At 43.5% G+C, this 12065-nt stretch overlaps 1 protein-coding gene across 3 annotated transcripts in view; it reads left to right on the forward strand.

Moving 5' to 3' along the window:
- Nucleotides 1-12065, forward strand: part of ADCY2 (adenylate cyclase 2) — a 113558-nt gene that overhangs the window by 76252 nt on the left and 25241 nt on the right. For all 3 annotated transcript variants that reach the window (XM_033154094.1, XM_033154095.1, XM_033154096.1), the window contains 5 exons: nucleotides 1288-1385; nucleotides 3219-3303; nucleotides 7816-7953; nucleotides 8889-9011; nucleotides 10197-10381. In XM_033154094.1, the coding sequence (XP_033009985.1) occupies nucleotides 1288-1385; nucleotides 3219-3303; nucleotides 7816-7953; nucleotides 8889-9011; nucleotides 10197-10381 (629 nt within the window). The remainder of the gene's footprint in view (nucleotides 1-1287; nucleotides 1386-3218; nucleotides 3304-7815; nucleotides 7954-8888; nucleotides 9012-10196; nucleotides 10382-12065) is intronic.

A 12065-nucleotide genomic window follows, 5' to 3' on the forward strand; every position in this document is an offset into this window, starting at 1 on the left:
GGTTATCTCCTGCTCTGTCTTCAACATTTCTGGTTCAATTATGTCAGCTTATTCTCAGGCTAAAGGGACATGGGTGGCGCTGTGGGTTAAACCACGGAGCCTAGGGCTTGCCGATCAGAACGTTGGTGGTTTGAATCCCCACGACGGGGTGAGCTCCCGTTGCTCGGTCCCTACTCCTGCCGACCTAGCAGTTCGAAAGCACAAAGTGCAAGTAGATAAATAGGTACCGCTCTGGCGGGAAGGTAAACGGTGTTTCCATGCGCTGCTCTGGTTCTCCAGAAGAGGCTTAGTCATGTTGGCCACATGACCCAGAAGCTGTACGCCGGCTCCCTTGGCCAGTAACACGAGATGAGCACCGCAACCCCAGAGTCGTCCGCGACTGGACCTAATGGTCAGGGGTCCCTTTACCTTTACCTTTATTCTCAGGCTAGAAGTGGGCTGTTTGGGGATTTCTGGGTCAGGTTCCTTTTGCTCATTTTCCATTGCAGGGAGAAATGGAAACATTCCATGATAAACATAGCTAGAGGTAGGTAGCCATGTTGGTCTGCCATAGTCAAAACAAAATAAAAAATAAAACTTAGTTGGTCTCTAAGGTGCTACTGGAAGGATTTTTTTATTTTTTATTTTGTCATGATAAAGATGTTATCCCAGCAGGCCTTTCCCCAATCAACTGGGAAGCTCCCCAGTGAAATGCAGCATAAGGGAGCATCAGGTGCCGGTCGATAGGACTTGTGCAAGAGAACGTCTTGGTGGTTTGTTTCCTATAATTATAGTAACGTGCCTCAAATAGGCACAGTTTTTGAGCCCCTCATTTATGCAAAACCTTTTTAAAACAAATGGCCAAGAGAGGCACAACTGTTAGCGGCAGTGCCTGCTCTTGCTATTTTCTTTCTGGAAAACCATTGAAGAGGTACAATATAACAATATAAAATCTGTGGTGGGTCAGTCCAAGAGTCCATCTAGTCTGGTGCCCCCTGACCAAAGAGATGCTTCCAGGAAGCCTATCAGCTGGGCATGAAAGCAAGACCCATTTCCCGCAATTGGTCCCCCAGCCACTAGCCGGCAGAGGTGCCTCGCCACGGCACATGGAGGTTCTGTTTGGCTACTATAGCTAAGAGCAGCTGATAAACCTGCTCTCTGTGATTTCCCCCAGGTCTTTTCTTTAAAGCCTTTGAGTTAATGGTCAGCTCAGGAAGCACAAGCCTGTGTTCTAGTATCTGAGTTAATTTTAGCAACTGTTTTAAAATAATGTTGGTTTTTTGTAATCTCTTTCTAATTTTGTTTTAGTATAGAGCAACAACGCTTCCTGCATTCAAGTACTATGTGACCTGTGCTTGTCTTATATTCTTCTGCATTTTTCTTGTGCAGATCCTAGTACTACCCAAGTAAGTGAGAAATTTGCACAGCTCTTTGTTTATCTCCATTCACCCTTTTCAGTTCTGGGAAGGTTGTGCCATTAATCCCAAATGCAATATGGGACTGGCTGATTAAATAAATAAATATATAAAACCATGGCATATAATTCTGCTTCTATTTCTGGCTGTTTTTGCCCTCCTACATCTTTCTGACCCATTGGTGCCCTTTGGGACAGAGCTACAGAGATGGCCTTCCAATACTGGTATTGCTGCAGCATATCTGGATGGGACTGGGATACACTGTGTTGTGACACACAGACAAATGACTGGTTTCTGGGAAAGAGCCTCTGGGTGGGAGCAGTTCAAGTCATACAAAACTGCTCAAAAGTGAACAAGCCTTGTACAATTCAAACCGCTATTGAATTTCATGCATTTATAAATAGGAAACTTTCAGAATATTGGGATGGGAGCAATAAAACAGTATGTACAGTACACTTGAATTTCCCAAAAAACCACAACATCGATTGTCAGGAAGCAATTGACAAAGAAGAAGAAGAAGAAGAGGAGGAGGAGGAGGAAGAAGTTGTTCAAAAAACCCACTCATGTTTATAAGGGCTTTCTTTCTCCTGCACCTGGTAAAAGAAAAGGGAGGGCTGCCATGGATTTTTATATTCAACAGATGTTTTAACAATGAAGCTCTTATGCAGTCCAAGCCTCTGCACTGACTGAAATCTGTTGAAAGCTTCATGAATGTACAAAACAAAGAACACCCAACCCCACAGAGTGAAAGAATAGATACTGAAATTATCAATCTCAAGTCGAAGCTCATGAAGATAAAAATTAGCTCCTGGCAGGAATCTGTCAATGAACATCTTTCCCATACATATATTGAAATCTTAAAGACAGGGATGGACAGAAGGTGCCGTTGGTGAATGATGGACTAATTTGCAGTAGCCTACTTAATACCTCCTTGTTTCTGGGATTCCTGCAAAGAATGCTGGACTGCTTAGCTAGCTCCAGTGGTGGGAGTCCCTGGGCAATACACTAGCATTGGCCCCTCATAGATCTATGTAAAAAAGAAGATGACGACAGCCTTGAGAAAGTGCATTGCGTTTCTCCAAATCCAGTACATAACCACATCTAGTCTTAAAGCGTGTTTGTTTTGGCAAAAGGGCTTCCAGGAAAGATTGCTGCCACATGGAATGAGAGGTGTTGCCTGGAAGGAGTAAAGGTCCTTGCTGCTCACGTGTGGATAGGTCACAGTGCATGTCAGAATCCACATAGGAAAGTTTGCAGGAGGGGTTAGTGGTGGGCCTCCAGCATGTGGCCAAATGGAGATCGATAGATCGATAGATATAATTTTTAGCTTGCTTTTCTGGGAGAATGCCCATGCAAATCAGCTTGGAATAGAAAACAAACAAAGATGAAAAAAGCAGGAATATAAAAGTTGGTCTTATCCAGCAAGCCACTTCTTTGTTCCTCAACAAGTGCAAATATTCATTTAGATTACTTTTACCTAAAACTAATCTAACCTACAATTGTTAAAAGATCCATTCCTTAGTATTCACTCTTGTTTTGAAAATTTAAAGCATACCAGAATGTACCATTGGGATTTCAATACAACCAAAGTAGACCAGTCAAGACTGAATTCATTCTGCCTATTCTTTAAGATACAATAATATATAGTATGATGCATTTTCTTTTTTCTTTTTAAGCAATTTTCAAAGGAGGCAGACCCACATGGCTGTTGCAGTCACATTTAGTGACTGCAAACATGCTTGAACAATCTATCAACCAGAATTCCTTCTGTGTCTTTTATTTGTACATTGGTTTCACTAACAGGCCTTTCTTCCTGTCTTTTAGAAAGTCTGCCCTTGGGATCTCCTTTGGAGCTGCCTTCCTTGTGCTCTCCTTCATTCTTTTTATCTGTTTTGCTGGACAGCTTTTGGTAGGTATTCAGAGAATGCCCAAGCAACACAATTCGTTCTGCATCAACAATGAGGCCTTAATGCTCATGCAGTAGAGTCAAGGTTACTTTCCCTTCCTGTTAGTTGTCTGGGTGAGAAATAAACCTTTTGAGAACTTCCTTTCTTGGAGTTAATTTGCTTAACACTTTTCTCAAAGGTGTGAAATGCAGAAGCTTTTTCATATAGGCATTGCTATGTACTGACCTTTACTGGAGATGAAAAACTGAGAGACTTGCCTTGTAGCTTGTCTGACCTGTCATAGTCAATGACTTTTGCTGACAAGCATGAATAATTTTTAATTAAGGACTCTAAACTTTTAAGATCCCCCCCAAAAAATGTGTAAGCAATCAAGAATTTAAACCAAGATAGCAGAGGAGCAAAGCTAATTGTAGATACAACATCCTGAGATAAAAGGTTCTAAACCCCGCACATCTCGGGTCACAAATGGCTCTTGAAATTTAATAGTTTACTGTGTGGGATGGAGGGGATGCTGAGGTAGGCAGAGACCTCCAGGTATCCAGCCTGGGGAGGATGAAGCCAGTCCGAACTACCAGGAGCCGCACTGGGATCCAGGGGGCTACACGCAACCACGCAAAAGTTACCGCCACATTTGATGTGGGGAGCGGTCATTTAGGACCAAACTGCACAGTTCTGCTCTGGAGTGCAGGTTTCCACCCCCACACAAATGGACAGTGCGGGGCCTCCAGTCCAGTTTGGGATTATAGCATGGAGGGGTAGGGGGACTTGTTTGCAGTGCAAGTTGCAAGTAGGAGGCCCCTAATGCAGCTTGAGTCCTCACTCCCTACAGTAAGGGCCCATCCACACTGCTGTTTGTCCTGTGATTTCTAGCCTTTTGTATCTATCTATTGTCATGGGTCCAATAGGGTTTTTTCCTTGTCCCACTGCCTTTCCTAGGAAAACCTGCTGTTTCTTGCTGAATCAGGACAAACTTTAGTCTACAGAAAACTGGAAGAAATATTTGTCCCTCTTCTGAACCAATCCTAAAATAGGGGAATAAGCATGCTTTCCTGGGAGCTGTGTTTGGGGCAATCTGCTCTTGCCTCCTTTCCTTCTTTCCCCACCTATCACCTGCAGGATAATTTCTCTGGTTGCAGTGCACTTCCAGTTTTCTCTGAGTGCTTAATTTTTTATTACTCTTCCCTGTTTAGCGCTAATAAAAATTGTGGTCAAACAATACATGTGCAAAATGTATGTGTTCCTGCTCATTTTCTTTGATTTGTTGTGATGGTTCCAATCACAGCTTTATTTTCTGTCTTTAAAAATGAGTGTTAATTACCGGTAATAGGTATTGGAAAGGTTGCAGCTCCTTATGTATATGTCAAATGATGGTTTGATTCTCTGGTTTTCTGATTCTCTGACTCTCTGCCATGGGTGGAGGGAGCTGAAGGTGAAGACAACACGAAAAGCAGACTATTGGCTATAGGAAGAATGAAAGGGGAAACATTGGGTTTTGGGGGTCTTCCCCAAGTAAAATCCAAGGCAAAAATCGTAAGTGGGAACACCCAGCCCTGGACCAAATTGAAAATGGCACAAAGAGGTCTGGACTTAAGGGGAAACATGGCGTGTGCAGAAATTGTACTCGAGGCCAGAACTAAACAGTTAAGGCCACATATAGTTATGCACTGAGAAAAAAGAAGTCTAAAGTCTCCATGGAAACACAGAACTCGTTCTATCGGATCCTGACTCCAGGAGTTCCATTGCAGCACAACCACCACCATTGGTAACTCTGCTTATCAAAACTTTGGGTCTGCGTTCGCAGAACAATGAATCAAAATGAAGAAACTACTTTAAGGAGATCCAGGCTCTGAATGATGTTCTTTGTTACTTATCCCAGCAAGAGGAAAATGAGATTGTCCTGCAGTTGCAGGGAATCCAGTTAACACTGACTAGATATAGGTATCACTGGGTGCTGACTACATTGCAGTAACATACTTTGTCTCCTGTTTCCCCCAAATGTTTCAGAAGAAGAGAGCAGCTGAAGAAGCCTGCATCTCAGCCAGGAGGAAGAACTTGACTGGGGGTTTAGTAGGGATTTGAGACCTTGGGGTTTTGGACAACGTCCCTCATTGTTAGTGGCATTTTATCCTAGCCTGTTCTCAAGCATTTTACTTGCACTTTTGTGCATCTGTTTGGAGCTTGAAGCTGGCAAACCGGTGCGCCTACTTGCAAATGCAAATGTATGGATTTGTCCCTTGTGGAGTGCCTTTGCACCACAAGTAGGTAAAGAGCACCTGGGAGCAAATGAGAAAGAGAAAAGAGAAAATCAGATCAAATGAAGCCGTGATGGAGGTGCTGCAGTGGAGGCTGCCCTCAAACTGCGCTAGACAAAAAGTGCCTCAAGACAAAAGTTGTGCTCAGAATGAAAGGATGCCATTTGATTGTTTACTTTCTCTGTAGAGGTAATTACATTACTGCAAAGGTGCTTTGTGTTCCTCCCCCTAAGGAACATACACATTTCCTTCCTGTACAGTCACCATCATATTACTGCAAAAAGATGTTTTAAGGGAGGCCTGGCATTTTTTATATTAATTCCAGTCTCCTTGGCAGCTGCCTGTCTTTTGCTTTCAGTAATACTTTTTACCTGTTTTGCTGAATAGCTTTCAGTAGGTGCTGGGAGCATGTTGCTTTTCTTAGAAGCTCAGTTCCAGTAATGAGGCCATAATAACTCTACATTATTGAAAACCACCTTTTCTTATAAAGAAAAGTTCCTTCAGCATAATATCTTCGTTGCTTCGGTAAGGAAACAGATCGCTGAGGACTTTCTCCCCTGGAGTTAATTTACTTTTACTTACCAACCTGTGGTGATTTCTAGAGTTCACAGCACTCAATGTTGTCAAGACTGCAAGCAATTTCTTTCTCTCCCGTTGTGTTTTCTGTTAAACGAAACTGTCTTACTAGCTGGACAGTTTTTCCAAAGCGACTTAGTTTTTGATGTATAGGAGAAAAAAGGCAAAAAGGGTATGTGACCTGATGTGTCCCTGATTGTTATTTAGGAGATGGGTGCCAAATATCTCTTGAGCTTGAAATGTACAGATCAGGTCAGAGCTGTTCCTACTCCAAGTAATGCCAAATAAAAGAACAGGGGAAGAACCTGGAAAAAAATAAAGCATTCATTCTAGTGAAAGGCACAAAGATCACCCCCCCCCCTTTTCTTAATGCAGTACTTTTATTGAATGGTGCAGCTCTCTTCAAACACAAACCTTTTTGTTAAAAGTAGCTTTTATCAATGCTGATAAAAGGTTCAATGAAAGTGGTTAGGTAAGTGATGTTAGTGTAATAAAACTGGCATGTAGACATTTAGGGTATGTTGTCAAATCAGCCATGCTACTGAAGGCAGAGATTTATTTCATATGCTTTTCAGTGTCTTAACAATGTGAAGCATAGCTGGGTGGGATATCAAACATTTTCAGGGATGTGTCCTTGAAATAGTTCAGTGTAACTTGTGGTGGCGCTACTCATGTGCCCTGCGACGAACGGAAGAAAATGCGGAACAAGCCGAAGGGTGGATAGGCCCTCTGTCACATGTTCAGTTGCTTTTTTAATAAAAGTTAAAAGGATGGAGAGAAATGTACCCCATGGGAATTTTGCAATGTCTGTTCATGGCAAGTAATTTAAGCAGAAACTGAGAAAAAATGAAGTAGGTTATGGATCAATGGCTGATGCTCCTTCTGGGCTGATCATGTCGTAATAATTGTAGTTTATTTTAGCAGTGTTTTTACTGTAATTTTAGCTGAGTTTTACTTACGTGAAAGTGGAAAGCAGTTGTGGTAACTTAAGCTTTAAATGTTTTTATAGAATCTGTTCACATGTATCTGAAATAAAAGTGCTCAAGACTGAGATGTTGATGGTGGGGGGTTTTTGTAGCACAGAAAGCTTTTAGGGTTTAATTTTTTATGATGTCATACTCTTCTCAGTGAGGTCTGCCTATGTCCTTACAAGGCAAATGAAATTTCTTTTCATGCTGCTTGGCTTTAGGGCTCTGTGAGTCGAATGGTTTTTAATACTGCGTTTATCATTCTGCTATTAATGTTTAGTATTGTTAGTGGGTTTTTAACGTGTCCGGATCCTTTCTTTAATATACTGCAAATTTTAAAATTATGCTATGCTTGCTAGCTACTCTGGAGTCTGCATTTGCAAAAAAATGAAATAAGAACTGTCTGGTCCCCTGATCCTACATAAGACTCAATGCATCAGTGACCTTTATGCTTAATTCCATTTTTATCTACTGTTGTGGTTAGCCAGTCATTTCCTACCTTACAGCTCCAATATGGAAATAGTTGCAATTCAGTGCACATTTCAATCCACTCAAGAACAATTCATCACTGTGATTGAGCAATGCTAGAGACCCTCTCCTCAACTGCTCTCTGTGCATCGCCTGCATGTTCTTGCCGTTTAAAATTGTGAGCATTCTTGTTTGAAGCTAACGTGGAAGAAACAGATTATTCATAGAGATGCATTTCCCTGTATTCCAGCAGTGCAACAAGAAAGTCTCAGCCTCACTGAGGTGGATCTTGAAGTGCTCCGGAGTCATCGCAAACCAGCCCTGGCCACGTATCCTGCTCACTTTGATAACAACAGCTATAATATTAACAATGGCTGTATTCAATATGGTAAGTTGAACAGGATTTTGTTTCCATTGCTATTTTTCTATCTTTCTGACCTGTTTCTGTGATGCTTGTTACATGCAGCAGTTTCATTTGGGTTTGGGGTTGACTTGACCTGCCCCCAAAGTTGCACACTCTGGTCAGCCTCGCCCCTGGTGTCCACACATACGGTGATAACATCTGCAAGGAAAGAGCTGTACAGTACATGCAGAGCCCTCTCTGTGCAGATGTTTGCAGTGGGGCCAGGGCTTATCAGATAGGTGTTGGGGCTGGCTTGTTGGCAGAGCTCCACTTGTGGATTGATGCAACTTTGGGGTCAGATCACCTGAATAGAGCTACCAGTAATATAAATAAAGAAATGGGGCAAAGCCAATGTCTGAGGAAACACAGGAGTTGAAGAAAGGAGGCGCTGGGGAAGAAATAGGCCTGGAGAAAAAGCTTACAAGGGTCTATTCACCACTGGCAAGAAGGAACTAGACTGGCAAGGGAGATTTGGAGAACTGTGGACCATAGCCTGGTTGGCACAGTGGGTATATGATTGCTAGGTCAAGGATCTTGACCTCAACTAGTATGCTGTACCTTTGACAATTTCCAGAGGGGTGCCGTGTCACTCTCGTTGCATAAAAACCAACAAGAGTTCTGCGGCACCTTAAAGACTATGAATTTATTATGGTATAAGCTTTTATGGACTTTTATACAACAAATTATCTTTCTTGCTAAGCACTGTTGCACATTTCAGGTCTCCAGAATTGAAGGTTCATATTCCTGGGCCAAAGCAAGATAGACTGAGGTAGTTGTTGTCCCACCCCCCAGGGGGGCATTAAAGGCTCTTTGAAGATGAATTAATGATCCCTGTGGTCACCCCCCCCCCTTTTGCCTCTAAAGGTGGTAGGTTCATGTCTCGTCTTTCCAGGTCCTAAGAGATTTCATGTTTGTTCCAGTTTTTCTTGGACGATGATGGTGTGCTTGAATTCCTCTCCATGCTAAATACATCAAATGCAAGTTCTCCGAATGCAAGCAGTCATATCCTCTCATATATGCAAAGCAACTATTTTTTCCTTCCAGTAAGTTCATATTACATTTCTTATTTGTATAAGATTGTTCAGGTACTGTCAATAGAGTCAGAAATACTAAGGTCCACTTAGGAGGCACCTCTTAACATTCCCTCCATAGTTGTTACTGCTGTGCAAAGGTTTCCATTCCAATCAAATGGCACACCTTCCCAGGAGCTGTTAGACATTCTCGCAAAGGGCCTTGGGGAAAGAAGTTCTGCTGGGTTCACTGGGACAAACTCCTAAGTAAGTGTACATAGGATTGGAGTCTCTTAGTCCAGTCCTAACTATATTTGCATGGAAGTCCATGCTCCTTCAGGTTCTTCAATTCAGGAGACTATGGCGCAGGAAACCGGCAGTCAGGGCCAGCCTTGCTTGGTTGTAGATGTGGGGGCAGGTTGAGCTTGGTGGGGCAGTGCCCTGTTGACTTTAATGGAGCAACTTTCACTGTCCTGAACCAAGAGGGAGGGGCTATTGTGTAGGTCCTCCTCATCCAGTTGTCTCCTGGTTGGGAAGCGACTACAACAATTATGCAGGATGGACCTGGGGAATTGATTATGTGGTTCCTGTGTTTTAAATGTCACCACAGTGGCATGGGATGAAACCACAGAAACAATTGTGATAATGCCCCCTCCGATCTAATGGAGCATGTGAAAATAGGCTCTTGTGCATGGAAAACTCATCTGTCATGGAGAAGAATTGGATTCTTCACCCTGACACACACTGTATGTGTGAATTGATTTTTATTGATTTTTTACCTGAGGGCACAACCCAACCACAGATTAGTGAGAACTAGGCCTTAGCTGACGCAGGTGGCACTGTGGGTTAAACCACAGAGCCTCTTGGGCTTGCCGATCAGAAGGTCGGCAGTTCAAATCCCCGTGACGGGGTGAGCTCCCATTGCTCGGTCCCAGCTCCTGCCAACCTAGCAGTTCGAAAGCATGTCAAAGTGCAAGTAGATAAATAGGTACCGCTCCAGCGGGAAGATAAATGGTGTTTCTGTGTGCTGCTGTGGTTCGCCAGAAGCGGCTTAGTCATGCTGGCCACATGATCTGGAAGCTGTACGCCGGCTCCCTCGGCCAGTAAAGCGAGATGAGCGCCGCAACCCTAGAGTTGTCCGCGACTGGACCTAACGGTCAGGGGTCCCTTTAGGCCTTAGCTGCAAACTAATTCCAAATATTTGCTTTCCTTTTCCAGTACTTCATCTACAGCTGCATCCTGGGCTTGATTTCCTGCTCTGTTTTCCTCCGGATAAATCATGAGCTGAAAATGGCAATCATGCTGCTTGCTCTGGTGGCCTATAATGTCATTCTTCTGCACACACATGGCTCTGTGCTGGACAACTACAGCAAATCCCTCTATACAATGGCACCTCTGAAAAGGTAGGCCAGCGAATCTGAGCCTCAGGGATCAAACTAGGTGTTGTTAGAGCCACAGAGTTGCCTGCACTCTGCGCTCCTCCTCTGGTAATGTGTCGTAGTGGAACAAACGTGGCATGACAATCGACATGCTTTGTGGGCTCATCCACACTCTTGATTGTCCTGTGCCTAGAAGTCACAGGGCCGAGAGGTTTTCTGTTTCTCCTGTGCTTTCTAAGCACGGATCCAAGCCGTTTCCCTTTTGCCCTGAAGCTTTCCCCGGGGAAACCTGCTCTTTAGCACTGGTGGGGCAGGTGGGGCTTGTCAATCTGGGAAGGAAGGAGCCCATCTGGGATAAGGAAACCTCCTCTGCCTTGTGGGATATCTTTGGGAAAAGAAACGGCTAAGGAGTGAATTCTACACAAATCCAGAATGGAGTTGGATGGTGCCTTGTGTGCCTCCTTCTGGCAATTCCAGCAGCCCTGCTTTCCTTTGGACCACATCAGTGAAGCTGGGAGGCGGGTCTCGTCCTCTTGGCAGCTCATGACCTCCATGTACACTGTCCAGTGGGTGTGGGGAGGTCACTTTATGAGGTGCTGGTTTCTGCCGCCACAGCAGGCACTGTGATCCTTCAGCGGTTTGACTTCACCTCCGGAGATGCACTCCAGTGCTTCACGAGACAGATGGATGCCAGCAACAGTGCTGAATTGGATCAGACATCACTCCGTGGGAAACCCAGTGGATGTTTTCTCTAACTGAGCTCTAAAGAGCAGGTTTCCCCATGGAAAAGCAGGGGGACCAGCAGAAGTGTGGACAAGCCCTGTGTTAGCCTGCTGGTTTTGTGGGGTGTGGAGATCCACATTATGGCCATGTCACGCCACACATGGACTTGGCAGTGGCAGCTCAGCCTCCCTGCTTCCTGGAGAAGGGAGGAGAAAACAACTGCATTCAGTTCAGCTGTTTGGTTTGGGTTTTATAAGTAGCATGACAAAATAATAGTAATAATGCAAATATCACCAAGCAGGCAAGGGCAAGAACAACCAGGGCAGGCGTTAATTTTCAGGATTGCAGAATTGACTCATTAAATGTGGAAACTCTGTCTCCAGATCTGTCAGGCTGGCAAGAAATAATGTTCTCTAGCATTAGTGATTATATGTGCAATTACTGTGGCATTATTCATAGGAAACTAATATTTTCCACAAATGAGGTATTTAATTTTCTTTACCGTGACCAAAATTTCATTCTCTCAATACAAATTTCTTCAAAGGAAATGTGATTCATAAATGAAATAAATAAATAATAATAAAGATCATAACCCAACAGTTATCTGATATCTTTGTGAAAAGGGACGTGGGAACAAATAACAGTCCGAAAGCTTTGTGCGCCTGGTGTGACCCTACAAGAGCATAAGTTGTTCCTTGTATCCTATATAGTTCCACTGTACAGCAGATGTATGTGTTGTCTGGAATGTTGCTGCAGTAAAACTAATGGCAAGGTGGAGATCCCAAAATACACGGGAAACTAGTCAGTCAGAGAGAAGACTTGACTTATTTTCATTGACCCTGCTCATGAATTTCTTATGTTTGCATCAGAGTGATGTGTTACGGTGTCACAGTGCAAGAAATGCTTCACAGCTTGAATTCCATAGTATAATCTGGTCCTCCATTGCAGCAACTCAAAGGAAAATGGACAGGCTCAGAATATGAAT

The sequence above is a fragment of the Lacerta agilis genome, chromosome 7 (assembly GCF_009819535.1).
Source record: "Lacerta agilis isolate rLacAgi1 chromosome 7, rLacAgi1.pri, whole genome shotgun sequence".
In the NCBI taxonomy this organism is placed as follows: Eukaryota; Metazoa; Chordata; class Lepidosauria; order Squamata; family Lacertidae; genus Lacerta; species Lacerta agilis.